Source organism: Plasmodium yoelii (assembly GCF_900002385.2).
Source record: "Plasmodium yoelii strain 17X genome assembly, chromosome: 9".
NCBI lineage: Eukaryota > Apicomplexa > Aconoidasida > Haemosporida > Plasmodiidae > Plasmodium > Plasmodium yoelii.
The window spans coordinates 869,814-895,359 of NC_036181.2; the positions used below are offsets into that span (position 1 = coordinate 869,814).

Genomic DNA, 25,546 nt, shown 5'->3' on the forward strand with positions numbered 1-25,546 from the left:
TTGATTTTTCTTTTATAATTTCCGAATATTTATATATTTTTTTAAAATAAAATGCACACAGGAAATAATGTACTTGTATACAAATGTGCATAAATTTATTTCTAAAACCAGTTAAATATTGTTTTGCATTTTAACCAAACAAACAAAATAAAAAGTACATACTATTTTCATAATAGTTAAAATTTTCTATATATAGCTTTCCATAATTTGCATGAATCTAATTTTTTATATCTTAGGACATATGTTAGGACAAAATTTATAGTGCTAAAAAAATAGCAAACTTCAAATGGTATTAAATATTTATATTCTTTCCCCTTTTTAAGTATACACATATAATGTTCTATTTTTTATTAATAATGTAAAAGGAATTATTATAATCAGTTATCAGTTTAATTTCATGTTTTTTTGTTTTTTAATTATAGAAAATAAAACATAGTTAACACACACATATATATATATATATATATGCCAACGTATTACACGAGTATGAATATGCATATAAACACAACTAAAGCTAAGCTAGCTAAACCAGCTAAACTAGCTTTATATCTACACAACATGTACATAATGCGTACACAATATATAACACACAAATCCGGTATGTTTGTAATTATCCCTAATAATATTTTTTAGCAATTCATAATCATCTTCTATAATAAATAAAATTAGTCCACCTAAAAAATATAAAATATAAAATATGACAACTTTACTGAACAAAAAAAGCAAAAAAAGCAAAAATAAACGTTTTTTGCTATGTAACAAAATTTTTTGTGTCAGACATCTAAGTGAAGGCTACGTGAAAAAAACTTCATAGAGTTGTTTAACTCTCAACTGCGAACATTGAGAATTTTATCATCATTCACAAAAAATTTATTAATTTTGTAAAAAAAGAAACATAATGGATATATAGTTATATATATTGGACCCATTCGTTTTATTTTTTACAAACGTTTTACAATTTGGTTTAAAAAAATAATATACATAGATAAATGCATATGTATGTATGCTTTGTCTGTCAGACATCTAAGTGAAGGCTACGTGAAAAAACTTCATAGAGTTGTTTAACTCTCAACTGCGAACATTGAGAATTTTATCATCATTCAGAAAAGGAGCATACTTATCAGCATATCCATGTATATCCCTATACATATACATATATATATATATATATACATGTACATGTACACATTTTGGTAGGTATAAAAAATGTACTTACATTTGTTGATGTTCCAATAGGGTATATATTATCATTGAATGGGCTTATTTAATATTATACATATTTTTTGTCTATCTAACTAATCAATAATATATTAATCAAACATTCCAAATCCCATGAATCCATCTTCCTCTTCTTCTTCTTCTTCTTCTTTTTTAGCTGCTTCTTTTTTGGGTTCATCTTTTTGAGCACTTGAAGCGGCAACAGGTGCAGCAGCATAAGCTTGTGGGTTTTCAACCATATCTTTTATTTTTTTCATCAATGGGAATGTATAATCTGTATCTATTACCAATGATACGATATTCTTAAAGGCTTCAACAAATACATGAGGATATGAAGCCTCAGTAATTATACCAACAGATCTAGATAATGCAGCTACATTAGCTACACCTTTTGAAAATTTTTTTAAAATATCTTCTTCAGTTATATCTAAAACGTTTGCATCATAAATAACACCATCATCATATACTGTTCTAACATCAACACCATATGAAAATGGTTTCATATTAAATTTTTGTAAAAGTGTAGCAGATGATGCTGTTACTTTTTCTCCTTGTTTAATCAAATGGACATTTTCTTGTATTTCAATTTGACCTTTAACAATTTTTGTTGATATACCAAGAGACTGAAAAAATGATGTATGTGATGGATCCATACCTGTTGGTCCAGGTGGAATAAAAACATCAATTGGAGCTATAACACCTAATCTAGCTGGGGCAGGTGATTTATTTTGAAGAATAATACTTCTAACTTCAGATAAATCATCTTTACAAAAAACAAAACCCATATTTAATTTTACTAATGGTAATAATTTTTCTATTTGTGGTACTGCTTGTAAATTTTTTTTTAGTGCTGTTCTTATTCTTGTATTTTTTCCCATTAAAATTGTTGCCTTTCCTCTCAAACTTTGGCGAACACTAGCCATTTGATCTGATCCGACATTGTCTACATGAACAATTAATATTTTATTATATTGTTGGATCAAGGAACTCAATTTGTCCATATAAATTTGTTTCTTTTGTGCCTTCGATAATTTTGCCATTTTGTTATATTATTTGGTGTATGAGATAATAAATTCCTATTTTATATATTATAAAAATTAAATATTTTACAATCGTAAATGTAAAAATTTATTTTCTGATTTTATGGAGACTGGCAGTACAGCTAATGTCTGACAATCAATTTAACCTGCGAAAAAAAAATAGTAAAATTTGTTATATTGAAATCTAAAAATATATCCATATATCAATAATTTATGACCGAGTCATGTAAATATGTAAAATGCAAGCCAAAATAAACATCATATATATTCCCTCAATTTGTACTAATAATATACATTGCACACAAATATAAGAAGATCCTATTCAATCACCACATATCAGTATACATGTTTATAATGCATAGATATAATTATTACGAAAATATACAAATGTATATATATATATATGACTAACGAAAAACTTTATATAACTCAATATTATTCAATTATTTTTATTAGTAAATGTAGCAGCAATATAAATAATGTACAATTCAGAAAATTATAGCAAATTATATAATAAAAAAATGGAAAATTATTTAACATTATTGCTTGTTCAGGTCAAACTGACATACATAAGCAATAAGCATTATTAGCAAAAAGGCATACACAAATTACAAAGAACAATTACAAAATACAAATTGTTAATAACGTATTAAAAAAAAAAAAAAATTCTTACTAAATATGTAAACAATAATTTAAATAATTAGTATACTTTTGCTAAATAAATATGTAAACAATAATTTAAATAATTAGTATACTTTTGCTAAATAAATATGTAAACAATAATTTAAATAATTAGTATAATTTTGCTAAACAAATATGAACAGATAAGGAAAAAAATTTTGGTAATAACTTTTTGTATGAACAGTAAGGATAAAAGTTGTGTCGCAACACTTAAAAACACTCTCACACAAACGTTATTAAATAAATTTTATTTAAAAGAATAAATAATAATAAAAAAATATATGTAATAAAGGAAGTATGCAAGTATAATGTCTACAGAGTACTTTATATAATACATGTATGGGCACATATATATAATGTATATATGTTGGTATAACTTATATATGTAAATATTACTTGCGTAGTATACTACTATACTATATACAATCTATACACAACAAAGAACAAATATATTACATAAAACATAATGTAACATGTTTTATTTAAAAAAATATATAATAACACAAAAGTTGATAAATTCAAATTTATTGTTTTGTTTTGTTTTTTCTCTTACCATAAATTAAATGCTTGAATTTAAAAAGATAAAATTTCCAAAAATGGAAAAAAAATAAAATAAATATATTTATAAAAAATAAATAAAAATAAAAATTAAATATAAATTTAAATTAAAATTATATTTGTTTATTTAAAAAAAAAAAAAAAAGAAAAATAAGATACACTTTAAAATTCACTTATTGTTTTTCATTTTAATTTATAGATTGGTAATATATTTTTTTTTTTTTTTACGCTATATAGCTTGTAGTGGAAAAAGGGGACCCCCTTTATATAATTTTTAATGCAGCTTGCATATTTTAAGGGACTAGAATATAATAATAATACATATTCATCATCATATATTTTTTTATATAAGTATATTACAGAATATAAGAAGAATTAAGAAAAAAAAAAAAAAAAAAAAAAAAAAAAAGCGGATCCATTCATTATATAATAATCTCACCACAAATAGTATTAGTTTTTTTCCTGTATTCCTTTTGCATATATTATTATTTATATTTATTGTACATATATGCATACCCCTATCACCATTTCTTATAATATAATCAAGCATACACAAAAAAATATTATATATATATATATAACATTATATTATATAATAGCGGCTTCCCAAAATGCGTATGTAAAGTTAAGAAAATATGTATACTTAAAATGCAAATATTCATTTTCCCATAACAATTTTCAAATATATCCGCCCCAACTTATAACGTATATTTATGCTAATATATTTGTTAATATATATGCTATACGTTTTTATGCTATACATATTATGCAGTACATATTTATGGTAATATATATATGGAAACAATATAACTACAGATAGATTAATTTTTTTTTTTTTTCAATTTTTTGCTTTAATTATTTATTAGTAGAAATAATAAAAATAATACGTTTTCCAAATAATATTTTAAAATTTTTTTCTTAAAAAAATTTATAAATATAAATTAGCAAATTTTATTATTTTATATAATAATAATAATCCTTATTTAGGTTAAATTAATTTTACCCCAATTATATTTAATTATATTTCCAAATAAATTTTACAAAATGCCAAAACAAATTCACGATATTCGTAAATTTTTGAAGATAAGCAAAAAGCCTGATACCACAGCTGTTATTATTGTGAAGAAAAAAAATAAAGCAAAGAAAAATAAAATAATAACAAAATTAAAATTAAGAACAAAAAAATGTTTATATACAATGGTTTTTAATGATCGTACTAAAGCCGAAAGAATTGAAAGCTCTTTATTACCAAGTCTTAAAAGAATTTATTATCCACAAAAAAAAAAATAAAACCAGTTAAAAAAAAAAATAAAGGATAAAAAGAGATGTAAAAAAATATAGCTAAATAATATAAACTTATTGAAATTAATACCAATTCATTTAGTATGTATTATATAGTTACAACATTATACCACCTTGATAATAATAGTTATAGGAAAGTGAATCAAGATATAAAATAACTAAAATGTGAACAAAACGAATTTTATTTGATACAAATTATAATATGGAAAATACAAGGAACATATCCAATTAATTATATAATAAAACAATGTTTATATTATTTTCATTGTTTATGTATATATAATTAGTATTCCAATTTTAGTGTTAACATTTTTTCCTTTCTTAAATTGAGAATTAAAAACTATGTACATAAAATATATACGAATATAAAAATAGTATGCACATTTACTGAAAATTTATTTTTAACTGTTTTTTTTTTTTTTATATTTTGAACAATGAGAAACGTTTTTGAAATATCCATGTTGTATGCATAATAATTAATAAAAACTGATAACAACATAATTATTATAATTTATTTTTTTTAATAAAAAAAAATATATATATAGAAAGAAAAAGGGGCTTATACAAAATAAGGGCTAATTTTAATTACATCACATATATCCTTGTTTAGCCCCGATATTGAAGGATACTGTTAATATTGAAAGATACTGTTAATATTGAAAGATACTGTTAATATTGAAAGATACTGTTAATATGTATATATATGTATATGTATGTATATATATTTTTTAGTCCTTTTTCTAAAAAGCTATGATATCCTTTCCAATTGAAAGTTCCAATATTTATTAGTACTCTTGTTTTCTTTCACTCGGTTTAAATAAGATATTCCTTTTATTCTAATAAAAGGCTATGCCATTCCTACATAGCATGCATACTATTACATGTACCTGTTGCATGTGCATACTATTACATGTAATGTTGCATATGTGTGTATCTCCAAATAAATATATAGAGCAGGTGATTACTAACTATACCCCCTCTCATTAGTTTTCTATTTTGAAAAGGATGATAAAAATCGTTAACTTTTGAGGTACATAAAATTTACATTTTTAAAATTGTGAAAATATATTTTATAAGTACGATTCCAAATTTTATAGAAAATTATTATTACATATTTCACTTAATATAAATGTTCAAAAAAATAAATAATATCTCTATGTACATAATTTGAAGATATAATCTAAAATATTTTCTTATTTTGTTATTTTCTTATTTTGTTATTTTGTTATTTTGTTATTTTGTTATTTTTTTGTTTTTTATTTTTTATACCATCGAAATGGATTGAATTTTTCTGAACCAAACTGAGAATACACAGTTCATGTAAATAATATATCAGAAATATTAAGTTATAATAATCGACAGGGTTCTAACTTAATTTGTGAATAACAGATCCGAAAAGATAATATATAAAAAATATGAATCATAGAATTTGAAAAAAAAAATGTGAAAAAAATGGAAAAAAATAAGAGCGAATTTTATAAAAGAATATATAAATGTATTGAAGAATGTCTTCCAAATTATGTAATAGAAAAAGGTGTCAAATTTGAATCAGATGTTGAAATATATTATGGTAATAGTGGGTTTAGAGGTAAATATAAAAATGATAGATGTGATTTAATCAATGTTTTAAATAAAAGTGGAATAATATTAGGATTATTGTTTATTAAATATAATTATAAGTTAGCACAAAAATATAATCTTCTTGAATTTGATATTGATTTAGATAAAAATAATATCATTGATATTGTGTATAAACATAAAATAAAATGGAAAAATATAGGAATTGTTATTACTGCATCACATAACCCGTTTGATGAGAATGGAATAAAAATAATTGATAAAGATGGAAGACAAATAAATGAAATATATGAAAATTATTTATCTGATCTTTCTAATAAACATTTAAAATATATAAAAGAAAATAAAAATAATAATTGTAAAATTGAAGATATTATTAATAATATAATTGATACAATTGTTCATATATTTTTAAAAGAAACTCAAATTAATCTTTATGATAATAAAATATATAATCATATAAAAAAAATAGACAATATTATATATTATTGTAATATATATAATAAAATAGTTAAAACAAATATTTGTATAGGTTTTGATACACGAGATAGTGGATTACATTTAAATAAAATTATCATAAATACATTAACTTCTTTAAACATTTCAAAATGTATAAATAATATGTGTTATATTACAACTCCTTCTATGCATTTTCTTGTCTATATTATGAATTCTGAATTGGTAAATAATTTTATTCAAGATATTTTTTTTCAATTAGGGAAAAATCAAATTTGTAAAACAAAAAGAGATTTATTTTATCTTAATTCATTTAATTTGAAATTATTAAAAAATGTTCAGGATCTTTATTTTGGTATACCTGAAAAATGGAACATCGATATTGATAGTAAAAATGATGAAATGTATTCAAATATTTTAGCTTATAATAGTGATGAATTTTATTTCGATTATTTTATTTATTTATTTAATAATTTGTACAATTATATTAATACTATTTATGACAATATTTTTATCAAAAATTGTAAAAAAGAAATTATATATGTTGATTGTTCAAATGGTATTGCAAGTCTAAAAATAGATAAATTTAATGATATATTTAAAATATTAAAAAAAAATATATTTAAATTTAATTGTTTACAAAATGATAATAATGTTCTAAATTTTGAATGTGGAGCAGATTATGTTTATAATAAAAAAAAAATTCCATCAAATATTCCATTGAATTATTTTAGCGACTCAAAGTTTTGTGCATTTGATGGTGATGCAGATAGGATAATTTATTTTTTTATTAAAAATGATAATTTAGAAAATCAAATTGAAATATTAGATGGAAATAAAATAGCCTGTTTATTGTTCAAATGTATAATCAAAATGTTATCTAATATATCCATAAAAAATGAAGCGAACAAAGTTGACAGAAAAAAAATCGACATAAATATTATACACACTGCATATGTAAATTCGGCCTTTACAAATTATATAAATAGCGTAATAAATAGTGTAAGTACAGACATACCCATTTTTAACCATATCAATATCAATGTAATATGCACAAAAACAGGCATGAAAAATCTTGATAATATAGCTCGAAAATCTTCCATAGGTATATTATTTGAATCTAATGGACATGGTTCTATATATGCTAATTCATCAAATTTAGATGCATGGGCAAAACAATTTGATATTCAAAAAGACCCATATTTTATAGCATTAAAAAAATATTTACTTTTTTTTAATCAAACAACTGGAGATGCTATAATAGATTTTATAGCTATTGAATTATCTTTAAATTTTCTTAATTTAAACATAAATCAATGGAATATGTTTTATACTTCTATTCCTTCATTATATATAAATATAGAATGTCCTAGATATATATTAAACAAAATTATACCACATCCACAACATGAGTTGTATTTGATAGAACCCAAATCTTTGCAAAATCAAATTGAAGAAATTGTAAAAAAAACAGATATGAAATATGGGAGATGTTTTATTAGACCTTCTGGAACTGAAAATTTAATTCGAATATATGCAGAAGCAGAAACGGTAAAACAGATGGATGAAATTCTTGACAAAGTTCAAAAAGTTGTAGTTGAATATATTAACAATAATTAAATCTCAGATTCTACATATACAATCAATTTAAATGGAATAAAAACATTGCTATGAAATTCTTATATTTAACAAACTTGTTTTATCATTTTTCAATTCCATATATATTTTTATTTTTTATTTATTTCGAAATTTTCTACATCTTTTATAATTAAATTATAATTTCCTTGCAAGGAATAAGACATATTTTTTCACTATTCAATGTTATGCAAAATTAATGAATTAGTTAGTTAGGTAGGTAGTTATTTATTTTTTTTTCGGTTATAATGAATAAATGTAGTAAATAAAAAAAAATTAAAAGAATCTGCACATTGTATCTATTAAATTAATAAAAATAATTAAATAATACTACATAAACATAAACATATAAACCTATATAAAAATAAATATTATGTAGATAGAATTAAATATACGCATATAAACATAAACATATATCAAAATAAATAGTGTACGGAATTAAATATGCACACATAAAATATTCATAACAAATTTTCATTGTAATTGTAATATACATATTTTAGTCAAATTCAAAAATTTTATATTTAACTTGTAATATATTTTATTGTAGCATATAAATCAAAATCACGTCATATAATAATACGTGTTTAATTATACAAATATGTGATTATAGGTAAGCTCTTTAATAAAATATCTGTCTTCTCCTTCTCCTTCTTCTTCTTCTTATTATTTATTTTAATTAACATCTTCATCTCCGTATTGAACTTTGTTTCCTTTCACTTTTATAATAAAACCAAGGATACTTGCTATCACTACATTAATAAAAATAAATCCTACAATAAGTAAATTAATATAAGTAAAATCGTAATTTACACTTTTAGCCCATTCAAGCAATAAAATACGAACAAATGATACAATACCACAAACAAAATTTAATAATCCAATTAATGTTGAATGGTATTTTGAACTAAATGTATATGATATAAATGTCCATATCTGCCCATTTGCACATGCTGAATATAAAACATTTGAAATAACTGAAGCCCAGTGTGCATAATTTGATTTTAAAAAACTGAATCCATACATAAATAAAGCAAATGTTAATTCATATATTATGATAATCATTACGCCAAATTTATCTGATAAATTTCCTAATATAATACATGGGATCACAGAAAATGGTAAGATATATCCAAGTAAATCATTTTTCTCTTTTGATAATATATTTTCAACAACACTATAATAAAATGTGTTATATATTGCATTTAAAGGACCATATATCCATAAACATAAGAAATGAGCACAGGTAAATATATTTATTAAATCTTTGAAATATTTTGACTTAAAAAATCCACATTTTTTATTATTCTCTAACTCAAGGCTTTTTGATGTATTTTTACTACTGGTTATTTTTTTATTTTTATCTGAATCATAATTGCCATTTTCAAGACTATTTTTTAAAGCAAATTCTTTTGTGCTATAATAATTATCAAACTCATATTGCCTATAATATCGAGATTTGGGGAAAAAGAATATTGACAAAATAAAAAAAAAGCCAACACTTATACACATATAACATAACATAAATGATCGGAAATTAAAATCAAAGCTGGTTATAATGATATCTAAAATTGTCATGACTCCTGGTGATAAAGATCCAGCACCTGATATTATATTAACTATTAAATTTTCATTTCCTGGAAATAAACCTGATACATTTAATGTTGAAAATGATGCTAAATCAATGCTTGCAGCCATAAACACACCACCTACAACATATCCATCAAAATTTTCTCCTGACATAACTAATATTATCCATCCAAGTAAATTTAATATATGGCCTAATAATACACTAAGTCTAGAACCTAAGTAATCAACTATTAATCCATTGAAAAAAGAAAATGCAAAATATGCAGATGATCCAAATATAAAAATTGTTTGAACTGCTTTATCTTGATCTTCACATACATATCTTTTATCAGGAGATCTATCATATGTCCCATTTGAATTTTTGGGGCATTTCCATATATATGCATCATCTCTAAATAATAAGTTCGATAAATTTGGCCATCCAAAAAACAAACGGTTTGTTAATACAATTAACATAAAATATATAAATAACACAACATTCCTATTTATGTTAAATGGTGTACTTTGTTTTGATGATTCCCTTATCTCATCTTTACTTAAAAGTTCATCTAATGACGATGGCATGTCATATCCCTTCATTTTTGATACGATTAATATTCGATAGTATTATTATATATGATATTGTTGTTGTTATTATTATCACATCCTATGTGCCTATTCAAATTTTATAATCAAATATACACAGTTTATCTTAATATAATTCAGATTTGTGTGATAAACCATGTATTTTTTTGGCATATAATTTCCTCCTTGTCTCTTATTTAAAATATTAGTATTACAATGTGTGTATCAGAATATATGCATTAAATGTTTTTTTTTTTTTTTTATTTTATTTTATTTTTTTATATATTTTTAGTATTTTGGTGTTTTTGTTAATTTTTTTTTTTTAACTGCTTATAAATATATATATATATATACTATACATCATATATATATATATATATTAATACAACGAAATATAAAATGCAATTATACGTTTATATACGGAAATAAGTTATAATGAATTACTTCTTATTATTTTTTATTTCCCATTTTTTAAATAACAATATTTTCCATTTAATAATTTATTCATAATTTATATATTTATTAATTTTTATTCAATTTTAATATATTTACTTTTTTACATTCAAGTATTTAATTCGATGTTGTTATACTTTTTGTTGCTTTACAAATGTTTTTTTTTTTTACGTCATTTCTACCTTTGTTATCTCGCCCTATTTTAATACGAATAGCGAATATATTTATATACTATATTTTTACAATATGCACTTTATTTTATGTAATACATATAAAATATCCTTTTAATAAAGAGGGCAAAAAAAAAAAAATTTTATATTTTCCACAAAATAAAAATTGTAAAAATAATATAAACTATAACTATTGCTAATAAAAATGAATGACTTTTAAGCCATTTAAGTTTTTTAATTTAATAATTATTTTAATGGAATTATAGAAAAAAAAACATTTATTATTATACAATTCAAAGTGACAATAAAATTCACTTATTTTTTTTAACACTTTATTACGATTCAATATTAATATTGTTATAAAATATTATATGTATATGATATTTTTTAATATATAATAATGGTATATAAACACATTAAATATTATTTATATTTGCTTGGGAATTATCATATATAAGTCAATAGTGTTGTTTTCTCAATAATGGTTACTATAAGAATGACAATAAAAATATGCATATATATATAAATATAAAAAAATAAGTTAAGGCCAAATGAATGTTCAAAATATACAATAATCAAAATAAATACACAATAATCAAAATAAATACACAATAATCAAAATAATACACAATAATCAAAATAAATACACAATATTATATAAGCATATTATAAAATATGTGTGACTTTATATAATATACTTACAAAACATCTTTTAAACTATTTATTTAGTTATATGCATAAATTATGTATTATTTTTTAAGAATATAAACATAACGTAATTATACTTATTTTCCAACTTTGGTACAAATTATTATAAAATATATTTAAAATGCAAAAATAAATATATAAATATAGAAATATATAACATAGAAATCGTAATTGTTCACATATACATTTATATATTTATTCTCCAAAAATTAGTTGTATTAAATTATTTACATAAAAATGGCAATTAAAAAGTAATTATGTATTAATATTTAAAAAAAATTATGTACAGCAATAATTTACCTATAGCTATCTATCATTATGTTGCCAATTGTGTAACATTGTGTGGATGTTGTTTAGATATAAAGAATAAAATACCTTAACAGGGAATTAATATTATCATAAAAAAAATAAAAAGCTAGCTAGATAGCTAGCTAGCTAGCTATTTGTGTGTGTGATCCATATACATAATGAAATATAGTTATTACCAAAATGATCAAATATGTTTAGTAGACATTAAAATATATGTTCCATATTTTTTTATTAATAAATTGTTATTCTTTCTAAGGATTAAAAACATGAGGCTTATATTTTTTATCACAAAACTAATTTATTTAAATAAAAACATATATTTTTTTTTAATTTGATTGAAAGGTATATCATAATAAATATATACCTTTAAATGCTAGTTTAAAATATATACACAAAAAAAAAAGGAAAACAAACAAATTATTATGTTATTCTACAAAAAAAATATTTAAAAATATAAATTTATAAAATCATTGTAACAAATATATATAAACATACGAATATTTGAAAGCAATATTAAAAAATAAGTATAATTTGGAAGGGCGAAAAGGAGCAAACATGCTATTCATCCTCATTATATTTTTCAAAAAAAAATTGTTAATTTTATATATTAGTATTAAAACAATGTCTATATCTGATAATTATGCACACTGAGATAAACAACACGTTTTGATTAGAAACTATTTTTTATTTTATTCAACGGTAATAATACATTGCTTAAATATGTGTATACGTATTTATGCATATGTTGTTTGATATTCTATGAATTATTTTAATGAGTTCATTTTTGACTAAGTATTTCGGTAATTAGCAAATAAATAATAAAGAAAATTGCGCAGGGAGAATTATATGAATCCGTATAATTTTTCTCATTTGATTTACAAGTAAAATTTGTAAAAAAATTTAAAAGATTAGATTTATTATTTTCATACGTTATAGGTAAATCTGTATTTTCGATTTTGTTTAAACAAAATCTTTTAATTACTTGGAGGTTTGAAGCTACATCCATATCTAATGCTTGTAATGAATCTAATAAAATAAGTAAATAAGTTAGCCATAAGAATAAACACAAATTTTTCTCATTTTCTAAATTTATATATTGAGTAATTAAGTCAATATAATAAATTATTTGTAAATAATTAATACCGTATATATATAAATGAATACATAACGGTTTTGATAAAAAAATGGAAATTAAATTTTCATTTTTTTGCAAACATTCTAATATAGGGCAATTTGTTGTTAAATACTTTGACGAGTTAATTATTCTTCTATTATATTTTTTATGAATATAATTTCTTAAGTTATTTAAGCATTGTACAACTGCATTTTTCCATTTTATATTATATCCCTTAATAAAATGAGTTTCTTTTAATTCGCCATTTTCTGTATACATGTCTATAATATTATATATGCTATGAGGCTTATTATTATTATTTTTATTTTCATCTGTTTTTATATCCTTTGCTACAACAGTGCTTGGTAATAAGCTCCGCTCTTTTTCCATATTTTTCATAAATTCAATTATTAATCTATTTTGTTCGTCATTTACATCACTTCCATAAATTTCATCAAGGCTAAATGCTTCGCTTTGTAGTAAAAAATCTCGATTATTCATTTTGGTTTATTTTTTTTTTTTTTAGCTGGGGTTAAATATATGTTCGAATGTATTAGTATTGGTATATCCTTTATATGTATCAATTTCTATACATGTATTTTCGTTGTTATTTTTGAATATTAAAGTGAAATTTGAATAAAAGTCATATAACTTATGCCCCAATTTTTTTTTGTTATTTATATAATTTTTATAAAAATATAAAAAATTAGTAAATCGATAAGCAACTTTTTTTATATTCACATAATGTTATCTTCTTAATATTGTATATAATATTTCATACCGTAAATATATGTACACATATGTAAAAGTACATATACTACAAATTTAAATATGCATATCTGCAAAATTTATAATAGTTTGTTTTTTAGTATAACTTAAATTGGGGATATACATATATACAATAAAAATTATTTTATACTTTTTATATTTGAATAATCTTTATACATATTTTTTAAAGAAATGATATACATTCCTTATATAAAAAAATTAATTCATTAAATTTTACTATATAACAACCTATATTTAATTAAAACAAAAGAAAATATACATATGTATAAGTTAACTTAATAAGTGCCGTTTTTAATTATGTATAACCTATTTAATATAGAATAATTTGAAAAGAAAATTACTTAATAATATAGTAATAATATATGATATTCAAAAGATATGCTTAATTTAATAACATAATATATAATACCCTTATAATTGTATATTTGTGGGTTTTTGTTATAAGGCTATAAATTTATATATAATTTTATACAAGCTACATATATGCATGAATATGTGTGTATTATATATAATCCGTTCTTAAGTTGTTAATACGTTATTTTTTGTTTTTTTCCCATAAAATAACTTAAAAAAAATTTAAGATATACATTTTGTTATGTAGTTAACGTTGCATATATTAACCCATTACTTTAACCTTTATTTGCTTTGTTTTTAATTTTTATTAGTGTAAAATATAAGTTTAAATGTAATGTGTAATACACATTTACAGGTACACATTGAATGGGCATATTTTATAAAAATTATATTTGGCGTAAGATTAATATAGTAAAATACAGGACTCCGTAAGATTTATTTATTTTTCTACATTATTTTCGGGATATTATTTTATTTCACCGCCATAAAATGTGTAAGAAATACGGCATTTCTCCATTCTATTTACTGTTATTATTATTGTTTTATTTATTTTAACGCTTTGGTGACAATGTATAAGCATGTGCATTATAATAGTTGTTACACATGTTGTGACATATACATAAATATGTGTGTGTGCAATATATGCATTTTTTTTTAGTAGGCTAAAAATAATATTAAATATCCTGTTTGATAATAATGTGAATACAATAAGATACTTATTTTCTTAGGGATTGTTGGTAGTATCTCATTTTATTATTATATATTTTTGTTTTTCCAATTACACAAATAAATTTTATATTATAAAGTTGCATATAATTGTATATATTTAACTTTATAATAAGTGTGTATAAATATACATGTACAATATATACATATTTTGTAAATTTTTCATTTGCATTACTTATTTGTATAAATTATAGATTTTATAATTTTATTTTTTTGTGATCTAATAAATGAATATAAAACAATTTTTCTCACTGGCTTGTGGAAAATTATTTTTCTTGAATGATAAAAAATGATTGATAACTCAAACACTTGTATATATTGTTATATTAACAAAAAAAAGAAATGGAATTTTTACATAAATTTAAGAGATGTTACTGATATGAAGGAACTTGATGAATTATTAAATGAAGAGGAAAATTGTTATAATAATAATGAAAAAATAAATAATAATAATAAAAAAAATTTTAATTTTATAAATGAACAAAATTTATTAGGTGAAGTAATAAAAGCATATATATTTTGCAATCATCCAAAAATAAAACGAACTTGTAATTTATGTTTAATGTCATGGATATCGACGAGACAATGTTGGTTTGATTGTGATGAACTTTTATTAAATAAATATTTTGAAGAATTATTAGAGCCTTTAATATTTATATGTAAAGTATTAAAAGAAAAGGTTATATATTATTTTTATCAAATACCCAAAAAATTATATATAGCATTTACAAATAAATTTAAGATATATCTAAAAATATACAAGAATAAAGAAGTTATTATGAGTCTTATATCATCAGCATCAGATATATTTCATTCAAAAATGAATTATTCTCAATGTTAATATTCATTTAGTCTTTTGTACTCCCACCAGAGACATGTAAATATTCATACTTGTATGATATACATTCATATATTTGAAGAATGGCAATATATATTGAACTAGCGTTTTTTTTTTTTTTTTTGTTTACCAAGTTGGGATGAAATTAATTTCCTGGTCTATCATTCGTTGATTCAATGATTTACTGATTATTAAAATTTAAGACGTCCCATTTATATTTTTCACATTTTTTGATCCAAATTTTTGTTTACATTATTTTTTTATATAATAACAAGCTAATTCAATGTATATTTTACTTAACTATAGATGTGCTAACCATTTACATGTGTATGGATATATATTTGTGGTCCCTATAATCTGCTTCTATCTTTTGCACAACTGTATTGTTTTATTCAATTATTAATATATTTTTTTTTTTTTTTTATCGTGATAATATTATTTGTTTATTTTCATATCTGTTTGCTTTAAATATTCAAAATAGTATGCCCCTATTTCCCCCCAAAAAATAATAAAAATCAAAGTAAACGAATTTTATTTATTTTTTTAATTTTTATGCATACTTATATAATTTCTGCATTTGCATATATGCCTCTATATATATTTGTACTATATATATATACACACACACAAATAAATACAGATATCCAGTTTTATATTAATAATGCCATTTATCACGTATATTACATATATATATAGAGAGAGATATATTTATATATGCTTATAACCTTCACAGCTACATATATGCACAATACCATATCTACATTTGTGTGCATTTTATAGGCATTTTCGTTTTCTTTGTTTTTTTTTTTATAAGCATATTTATAATTATTATTCTTCAAATTTTATAATTATTTTTTCTAAACATTTTTAAAGTTTGCTTTTATATTAACCTTGAAAATATCACACTCGAGTGATATTCCTTTTCTTTACCTTTTTAATAAAATGCTGATCTATATGTATGCAGTAAGCATTCCGTATATATAAACATTTTCAAATTTATTATTATATATATTTTGAAAATATTTACACACCTTTATTTGTTTTTATAACTTTTAATTTCATGTTTTTTTTTTAATACCCTAAATATTTTTACACACATGTCTACAACGTTGTTATAATGCATCCTGACCACATGAAATATTTAATCAATTTATATTTATGTTTCGTAGGATTTTTTTTTTTTTTTTAATTATAAATATGATGTAAAAAAAAAATATTTTATAATATAGGGAGAGCATACAAAAGGATATGAAGTTAAATGCGCAAAAGATGAGAAGAAATTGGGAATTTTTTTTTCACGACTAAATGAAAAAAAAAAAAAAAAAAATTATGCACATTTCATTTAGCTAATAATAGAACTGGGAAATATTCCTCATTTTGATTTAAACTCAGGATATAATTTGTTTGCTTTTTTACAAATGCTATAGTTTTTCAATATAATAATTTATTTATTTATTTATTTATTTATTTATTTATTTATTTATTTATTTATTCATTTTTTTTGATTAACTTTACTAACACCTAAAATTTTTTTAAAAAAAGACTGTTTTGTTTTTTTAATATTTTCTTGATCATGATCCATTTCATTAAAATTATTTTTTTCGGGTGCTTCAAATGCTATATCATCTTTAGCAGATTGTTGTGAATTTTTCATTTTTTTAAGACTCCATATTAATGAAAACCCTTTTTTTGGTAAATCATAATTTTGAGAAATAACAGGCTTTTTATATTCTTCATTTGCTTTTATCCGATTTTTTTCTTTTTTTTTTTTCTTTTCAATTTTATCATAACTATTAACACTTTTTCGACTACTACAACTGTTACTTATATGTCCATGCTTTATTATATCATTTTTTTTTTTATTTCGTTTTGTAATTTTTTCCTTACTATTACTATCTTTTGATGGAGATATATTTTCTTCAAAATAATTATTATTTTTTTTGTCTTCAAATATATCTCTATTTTTTTTTATAAATTCCAAATTTATATTTGTCCTCAAATTTTTTTCCTTTTTAAAATTTCGTTCTTTATCATTATTACTTGTTTCACTACTTTCTGATTTATGATATTTTTCAAAATTTGAAAAATTTACTAAATTAGATTTATCATCTGTTTTGTTTTTATTTAAAATGTTGTTATTATTATCATTATAAAATTCTTTTTTTTTATTAATTTTTATATTTGACTCTTTCTCATTCTCTTGTCTTTTTTCCATTTCAATTGAAGAACTTGATTTGCTAATATTTATATCACTACTTTGACTATCATTTTTATTATTCCCCATTTCTGTTTGGTTTTGCATTTTTTTATCTTCCATGTCAAACGAATTTACTGACTCGCTTTCTGTAGTCATATCAATACTTGTACTAGAGGATGATGTGTACAATATTTTATTTTTTTTTTCTTTATTTTCATCTTTATATAGTTCTTTTTTATTATTACTCTTCATATTTATTCCTAACTCAGTATTATCTTTATTTCGTTTTCTTTTCTTGAGCTCATCTATCCAAATATTTTCATTTTCACTAGAAGATTCTTCAGATTGTTTTTCTATTATTTTATTATTTTTGTCTGTTGTTTTTTTTTTCATTTTTTTTTTCATAAGTGTTTGGGTTCGCTTTTTTTTTTGTGCATTTTTTTTATTATTATAGATATTGCTTAGAGCAGAAGAAGATAAGTTGTTTAGGAAGTTATCAATAATATTGTAATTGTTATGGAAAAGCATATCTGATTTTTTTTTTTTTTTTTTTTTTTTTTTTGTCTTTTCTTTTATATTTTTGTCTATTATATCTTCACTATATTCCATAATTTGATCAGGATTAATCTGATCATTTTCACCATCTAAACCCTTTTCAGTAGAATACATCCAATTTTGTAATTCCCCATTTTTCCATTTTCCCCATTTAACAATAATATTATTTGATGCATAAGAAAATAAGGGATGTTGCATATTTATATCACTTTCGTTTATATAGCTTAAATTGATCGAATTTAGATAATTTTTTAAATTTTCAATATCTTCAAAATCATTTTCATTTTGTTGATAACGTAAAGGAACTGTTGTTTTGTTTTCCTTCTCATGTGTGTATGTTATATTTTCTATGTTGGAAACAACTCGAACTTGTTTAATAGGTTCTCCATTTTTTATGTTTTTTTTATTTTTTAACTCATCTTTGTTGAATTTTTCTTCAGGGTTTAACCAAAAGAAAGCATTTGAAATTTGTGGATTATTCCCAGACAGATTGCCAATTATATATTCATTTGTTGCAGAAGATATGTGAGTATTTATTTTTCGATAAAATTCAAAATTATACTTAAAATTATTTAATTTTTTTATCCTAAGAAATTCAAAATAGGTTGAACATAACTCATAATAATTGATATGTAATAATGTAAGTAAAAAATAATAAAAATTATAATTATGGCAATTATTTTGAATTTTTTGGACTAATTGATTAATTTGTCCAGTTTGCAAAAATTCTTCTTTTTTAATATTTAATAAAAAATATTTTTTTATTTTTTCTGTATTTTTAAAAAAAAGAAAAAAAGGGTTATTTATATATTTTTCATAATTTTTAAAATTTTTTATTATAATAAATATTCCATGTCCGTCTTGTTTATTATTACTCCAATTACCAAAATAAATTCGTCCATCATTCCATTTATATATTCCTATTCCTTCTTTATTATTATTTTTATGATATCCTAAATATTGTCTTTTATCTAGCCAAAATATTTCACATTTTCCATGTAAACAATTATATTTCCATTTACTTATATATATTTTATTTTTATTTAAAAAATATATACCTCGTTTATTAAAAAAATTATTTTTTATATGTCCTATGTAAATAGATTCATTTTTCCATATAAAAGCTCCAAAACCATTTTTTTCTCCTTTAATATAATTTCCTAAAAATATATAATTATTATTAACATATTCTATACCTTTTTTATTTTGCTTATCATTTAACCATAGTCCTTTATAAAATGTTCCATCAGGGTGTATAAATATTCCATAACTATTTGCTTTTCCATATTTCCAATATCCTATATATTTACTTTTAGAATAATGAATATATAATCCAAACCCTGTTATTTTATCATTATCAAATTCACCAATATATATACATTGGTCTGGTGTTATAATTATTCCTAAACCATTTTTTTCGTTGTTTTCATTTATTTCTCCGATATATATTACACCTGTATCTATATACATAATATATGTAATATAATTCATAATTATATATTTTAAAAAAATTATACTTGTTGAATTTTTTTCGTTAAAAAATAATAAAAAATCAGATTCATATTCTTTTATATAATTTAATATTCTTTTTACATTAACTATACAATCTGTTTCATTTTCCTTCATTTCTTTTCCTTGATCAATTTCATTTTTTTTATTTTCATAACGATAAAAATAATCATCTTCTTCATTTGATTCTATTATATTTGTTTCTATTTCCTCTAAACCCATAGATCGAAATCCATGCGTTTTTAAATATTCTTCATCTTGTAGGCATTTATATTTTTCATTACTAATTTCTATACAACTACATTTATTTCCCATTTTATTTTTAAGCTTTATGAAAATATTATCATATATTTTGTATTGAAAAATATATTAATACATTTACTTATTATTATGATTCTAAAAACATGAGGTAATACCATATATCCTTTAAATTTTTTTTTTTTTTTTTTTTTTTTTTTTATTTACTTACGTTGACACATTTAATAAAATAATTACAGAGTATACATGTTGACAAAAAAAAATAGAAAAATATAAATATTTTATCATTTGTGTATAATTTTGATAAAATTCATAAATCTTAGAAATGTTTAGAAAATAGTTAAGACCTAAAAGATTTGTCTTATAATCAATTGGCTTGATTTGTTCAGAAATTTGTATCACTGTCTTACCCCAAATACATAAATAGGAAAATATAATAACTGAATTGGTATATATATAAACATATAAACGTATATGTAACATCTCAAAGATTGTGAATTGCTCCACAAGAAATGGGGGAAAACTGTTGTGTTTGCATGTACTATTGCAAACAAGGCAACAGAGGGAAAATATTGAATAAAGGGGAAAAAAAATGAAAAAAACAGAAAAAACAGAAAAACATAAAACATAAAACATAAAACATAAAACATAAAAACATAAAACATAAAAACATAAAAGCACTTTTCAATGTCAATAAAGTGAATTTTTATAATTTTTTATTTTTTAAATATTAAAAAAATAAGCATAGGAAAGGGAAAACATAATTTTTAATAATTTTCAATGTTTCCACTTTCTTTGAATAGTGTTTACACGCCTAATTAAAAAATTGTGCATTAAAAAAACTATAACAAATTTTACACACATAAATAAATAAATAAATATATATATATATATACATATACATATATATATAAAGGGTGTGTATGCTAAACTAAAAATGTAGATTTATATTTAATTTCGGATAAAACAAAATTGTATTCATATAATACAAAAAAAATACATGTATATATAGATCACTTTTTTTGTGTATCCTTTACTCGTGTTTTAAAGCATAATATAGAATGGCCCTAAATTTTAATTTCTTCTTTTTCATCATTTTGCTTATGTTATTCGAAAAATTCGGAAATAATTGTTTTTTTTTCATTCACACTTTTCTTATAGTGTTTAATTATATTTTCACAAAACGAGTTGTGCATGAAGCCCTATAAAAATCAGGTGGAAAATAAAGTAAAAATGAAGTAAAAATAAAGTAAAAATGAAGTAAAAATGAAGAAAAAAATAAAAAATATGTGACTACCTTGATATCTTTTAATTTTATCCATACATGTTCATATCCTATATTTGCATTTTCCTATAAATAAATATATGTTTATACAAATTTGGAATGCAAAATAAAAAGGCATTATGCAAAATAAAAAGGCACTATGTAAAATAAAATAGCTATATTATGTTTTGATATTTACTGAATTCTGAACAAAGCAAGTATAAATGTAAGTATCATATATCAAATGGGAAAATACGTGTTTAAAATTTCCAACCTTTAAAAATTTAGAAAAAAATTAAAATGATAAAGTTGATAAATGTGTATAGAAATAAAAACTGGTAGTAATTTATATCCTAATAAGATCGGATACAAATCTAAAATGAAAAAAAAAATAAATTTAACAAAAAATTACGTATATAAAGGAATCCGATTTGGTATTATTTAAGTTAAGCTTATATAATAAACTATTTAAGTGCTGAAAAATAAAAAAAGGGTGAAATATTCATATAAAGTTGTCTAATTAGGAATAGACAATAATATGTATAAATATTTAGTACAACAATAACAGTTATTTATTTGTTTTCTTTAAAATTATAAAAAAAACTGTTTATTAATTATATAATATTTATACATGTATGTATTACCATGTTGTATACTTCTGGTGTAGAATTCTCGATAAGTATAAATGGGAACAAATAATGCATCAAAAATAAATTTGAATCTGTATTTTTAACCATCAAATAATTATAGTCATCTAATTGTTCTTTATTTTGATTTTCTTTAGTATTGACCTTATAGTTATCACTTTTTTTTATTATTAAAATGAGACATATTTTATTTGTTTTTTTTTTTGATCGAGCTAAAGGAACAAGCTTAATATCTACATTTCTGTCTTTAACACATAATGTGCAATTATTTGGATGATCCAAATTAAATACCTGATTTATTTCAAGTGTTATTTTAATTTTTTCATTAATTTTTCCATTAATTTTTCCATTAATTTTTCTACGTTTATTTTTGATGTTTTTTTTATTTTCTTTCAAATAAATAAGACAATATTTATTTAATGGGCATATTGAACATTGAGGAGATGTATTACATATACTTGATCCTAAATCCATCAAAGCTTGATTAAAGTCAGAATAATTACATGCATCTGTACATAATATTTTACTTACCTCTTCACAATGTTGAGATAAAATAGTAGAACCATAATAATTTATAGTATCTGTAATTCTAGAAAATATTCTAATAATATTTGTATCAATACATATATCTTTTGAATTATATAAATGTATAGAAATTGCTTTAGCTGTATAGTTTCCAATTCCTGGTAAATCTTTTAATAATTTTAAATTGTTAGGAAAAATTCCATTATATTTATTTACAACTATTTTACAACACTCTAATAAATTTTTAGCTCTATTATAATATCCTAACCCTTTCCATTCTGTTAATATATCATCTAAATTACTTTTAGTCAAATCAAAAATAGTTGGCCATTTATTCATCCATTTTAAATAATAATTTAATACTGTAGCTACTTTTGTTTGTTGTAGCATTACTTCACTAATATATATTTGATATCCTCGTAATTTCAGTTTTTCCATTTCTTCATTTTGGTTTATTAATTTTGGAATACTTTCAATCTGTTTGTTCAAATTTTCATATTTTAAAATTTTATTGTCCAAAAAGATTAAAGTTTGTGTTTTTTCAATATTATTATTATTATTATCATTTACATTATTTTTTATTTGGATTATATTATTTTGTTTTTTTTTATCACCTTTATCATCTAATTTAGTATTGTCTTGTGTTTTAAGAAAATAATTTCGAATATCACTATCTTTATTTATTTCATTTTTTATATTTATATTTGTTGTATATGGTGGTTGATCATTTCTCCATGGCAATTTTCTTCGATATTTATGATACCATTCTAACAAACTTTTTTTTAAAATACAACTATTTTGTTTAATCAGTTTATAATGATATTCATAAGCTTCATTTTCAGCAATATCTTTACCTTTTCTTTCCTCTCCATTTATTTTTCTTTTTTTTTCTCCGTTTTTTTCTTCGCTTTTTTTTTTTTTTTTTTCTCCTTTTTTATCATTTCCCAGATTTATCGGTTCACCATTTTGACCAGCAATTTTCTCCAGTTTCGAATTGCTTTCGAGATGATCCATTTAAGCAAAAAAAAAGTTGGGAAAAAAATGTGTTTTAATTTTTACTCTTATTTTTACCATTCGCAAATATGTATATCTGCATGTGTATACATATTTGGTCGATCGTTTGTTTATTATTTATTAATTTATAGTTCTTTTAGTAATTTGCTTATTATTTATTAATTTTGCAGTTCCTTTAGTAGTTTGCTTATTATTTATTAATTTCGTATCCCTTTTAGTTGCTATTTGCTTAACTATCATTGTGTTTCCTACAATTTGTTTACTGCCCTATCAGCTTATTGTCATGGAAAAAAAATAAGAATCTCTAAAAGAGCCCATTTAAATTTCCGATGGTTTAAACATATTTTGAGAGCATTTCATAGAAGTATAACACACAAGGAATATATTTAAAATATCATTTTATATTTTTTTTTTTTTTTTTTTTTTTCGAACAAATTATGAATTTGTACCTTTTTGTGCACATTTAATTTTAGAATAATATGAAAAAAAAATGCATACCAAATTGGGATATTTCTCTTTTTTTTTAAATTAAATAAAAAAAAGTTCTATAGTTTCATTTTACTTTTCGATTATATTAAAATACAAAAATGTGAAATAATTGAAAAAAAAAAAAAAAAAAAGCCTTCCAAATGTCTTTTTTCTAACAAGCTTATTTTATATGTTATTTTCAACAACCTTTTTTACTGTGTATTTTATAGGCATTTATGCAGAATAAATGGATATATGACCAAATGTGAAGATTAAAAACATGGATAAATATTTTTGTACATTTTTATTTTTTGTTCTTCCCTATATGTATGTATATATATATATATAAAATTCCCTTACTTATAAATATACAATAAAATGATGAAAATTATAATATTGTTAAGAGTCAAATTTTATTTCCAATTTTTAATTCAAACAGTATGAAAAATATATATTTATCATTTTATTTTTATGAATGGTTTGGTTGTGTTTTGTATTTTTTTTTTTTCATAACAACCTAAAAATTGATTTTCATATATTGCCTATTTGATATAGGTTTCGATTTTTCGCCTTTTCCATATGAAAAAAAAAAAAAAAAAAAAAAAAATTGTAAGGATATAATATGTATGTAATTATACATATATTAGAATTTTTATATAAAAAAAATAAAATATATTAACAAGGTTATATACAATTTTTGTTTATGTAAATTATTTTGACGTAATATAAATATAGCTCATTTGAATAAACTTCTACAGTTAGAGTATTATCATGATATTATTTTTGAAGTTTTTTTTTTTTTTATATATTACGAAAAAATATCTTCAACATATATTTTGCCATTTTGTCATTTATCATTTTATCATTTATCGCTTTACCATTTTGTCAATTTTCACAATTTTTATGCATAACGTATTCAAAATAAACAAATAAAAAATATACATTATAGTGACTTGAAGTAACAGTGTTGTTACAAACATACTAATTGCGTAGTGGTTGTTTTCAATGCCTTTTTTGTGGTATTTT

The 25,546-nt window shown here is 21.2% G+C and overlaps 8 protein-coding genes and 2 non-coding genes across 10 annotated transcripts; 3 read left to right on the forward strand and 7 right to left on the reverse strand.

Moving 5' to 3' along the window:
- Window positions 1-760: 760 nt before the first annotated feature.
- Window positions 761-866, reverse strand: PY17X_0919500. Its single transcript, XR_002696563.1, has one exon. It is a non-coding gene; the product is annotated as a small nucleolar RNA snoR14a (small nucleolar RNA).
- A 145-nt stretch (window positions 867-1,011) lies between these two features.
- PY17X_0919600 lies at window positions 1,012-1,107 on the reverse strand. Its single transcript, XR_002696564.1, has one exon. It is a non-coding gene; the product is annotated as a small nucleolar RNA snoR13 (small nucleolar RNA).
- A 203-nt stretch (window positions 1,108-1,310) lies between these two features.
- PY17X_0919700 (ribosomal protein L10) lies at window positions 1,311-2,258 on the reverse strand (the record flags this gene model as incomplete). Its single annotated transcript, XM_721013.1, has 1 exon — window positions 1,311-2,258. The coding sequence occupies one exon, from the start codon at window positions 2,256-2,258 to the stop codon at window positions 1,311-1,313; it is 948 nt and encodes a 315-aa protein (XP_726106.1).
- A 2,283-nt stretch (window positions 2,259-4,541) lies between these two features.
- On the forward strand, window positions 4,542-4,787 carry PY17X_0919800 (60S ribosomal protein L38, putative; the record flags this gene model as incomplete). The annotated part of the gene is made up of 1 exon (XM_022955979.1): window positions 4,542-4,787. One exon carries the CDS (start codon window positions 4,542-4,544, stop codon window positions 4,785-4,787), a length of 246 nt encoding a protein of 81 aa, XP_022812182.1.
- A 1,464-nt stretch (window positions 4,788-6,251) lies between these two features.
- PY17X_0919900 (phosphoacetylglucosamine mutase, putative) lies at window positions 6,252-8,453 on the forward strand (the record flags this gene model as incomplete). The annotated part of the gene is made up of 1 exon (XM_724900.2): window positions 6,252-8,453. One exon carries the CDS (start codon window positions 6,252-6,254, stop codon window positions 8,451-8,453), a length of 2,202 nt encoding a protein of 733 aa, XP_729993.2.
- A 690-nt stretch (window positions 8,454-9,143) lies between these two features.
- Window positions 9,144-10,637, reverse strand: PY17X_0920000 (apicomplexan amino acid transporter ApiAT4, putative; the record flags this gene model as incomplete). The annotated part of the gene is made up of 1 exon (XM_724899.2): window positions 9,144-10,637. The coding sequence occupies one exon, from the start codon at window positions 10,635-10,637 to the stop codon at window positions 9,144-9,146; it is 1,494 nt and encodes a 497-aa protein (XP_729992.2).
- A 2,403-nt stretch (window positions 10,638-13,040) lies between these two features.
- Window positions 13,041-13,877, reverse strand: PY17X_0920100 (conserved Plasmodium protein, unknown function; the record flags this gene model as incomplete). The annotated part of the gene is made up of 1 exon (XM_720500.1): window positions 13,041-13,877. One exon carries the CDS (start codon window positions 13,875-13,877, stop codon window positions 13,041-13,043), a length of 837 nt encoding a protein of 278 aa, XP_725593.1.
- A 1,657-nt stretch (window positions 13,878-15,534) lies between these two features.
- Window positions 15,535-16,086, forward strand: PY17X_0920200 (conserved Plasmodium protein, unknown function; the record flags this gene model as incomplete). Its single annotated transcript, XM_720499.1, has 1 exon — window positions 15,535-16,086. The coding sequence occupies one exon, from the start codon at window positions 15,535-15,537 to the stop codon at window positions 16,084-16,086; it is 552 nt and encodes a 183-aa protein (XP_725592.1).
- A 1,489-nt stretch (window positions 16,087-17,575) lies between these two features.
- On the reverse strand, window positions 17,576-20,659 carry PY17X_0920300 (uncharacterized protein; the record flags this gene model as incomplete). Its single annotated transcript, XM_720498.3, has 1 exon — window positions 17,576-20,659. One exon carries the CDS (start codon window positions 20,657-20,659, stop codon window positions 17,576-17,578), a length of 3,084 nt encoding a protein of 1,027 aa, XP_725591.3.
- A 1,049-nt stretch (window positions 20,660-21,708) lies between these two features.
- On the reverse strand, window positions 21,709-24,052 carry PY17X_0920400 (A/G-specific adenine glycosylase, putative; the record flags this gene model as incomplete). The annotated part of the gene is made up of 5 exons (XM_022955980.1): window positions 21,709-21,804; window positions 21,900-21,953; window positions 22,066-22,140; window positions 22,279-22,341; window positions 22,511-24,052. The coding sequence occupies 5 exons, from the start codon at window positions 24,050-24,052 to the stop codon at window positions 21,709-21,711; spliced, it is 1,830 nt and encodes a 609-aa protein (XP_022812183.1).
- Between the last annotated feature and the right edge of the window lie 1,494 nt (window positions 24,053-25,546).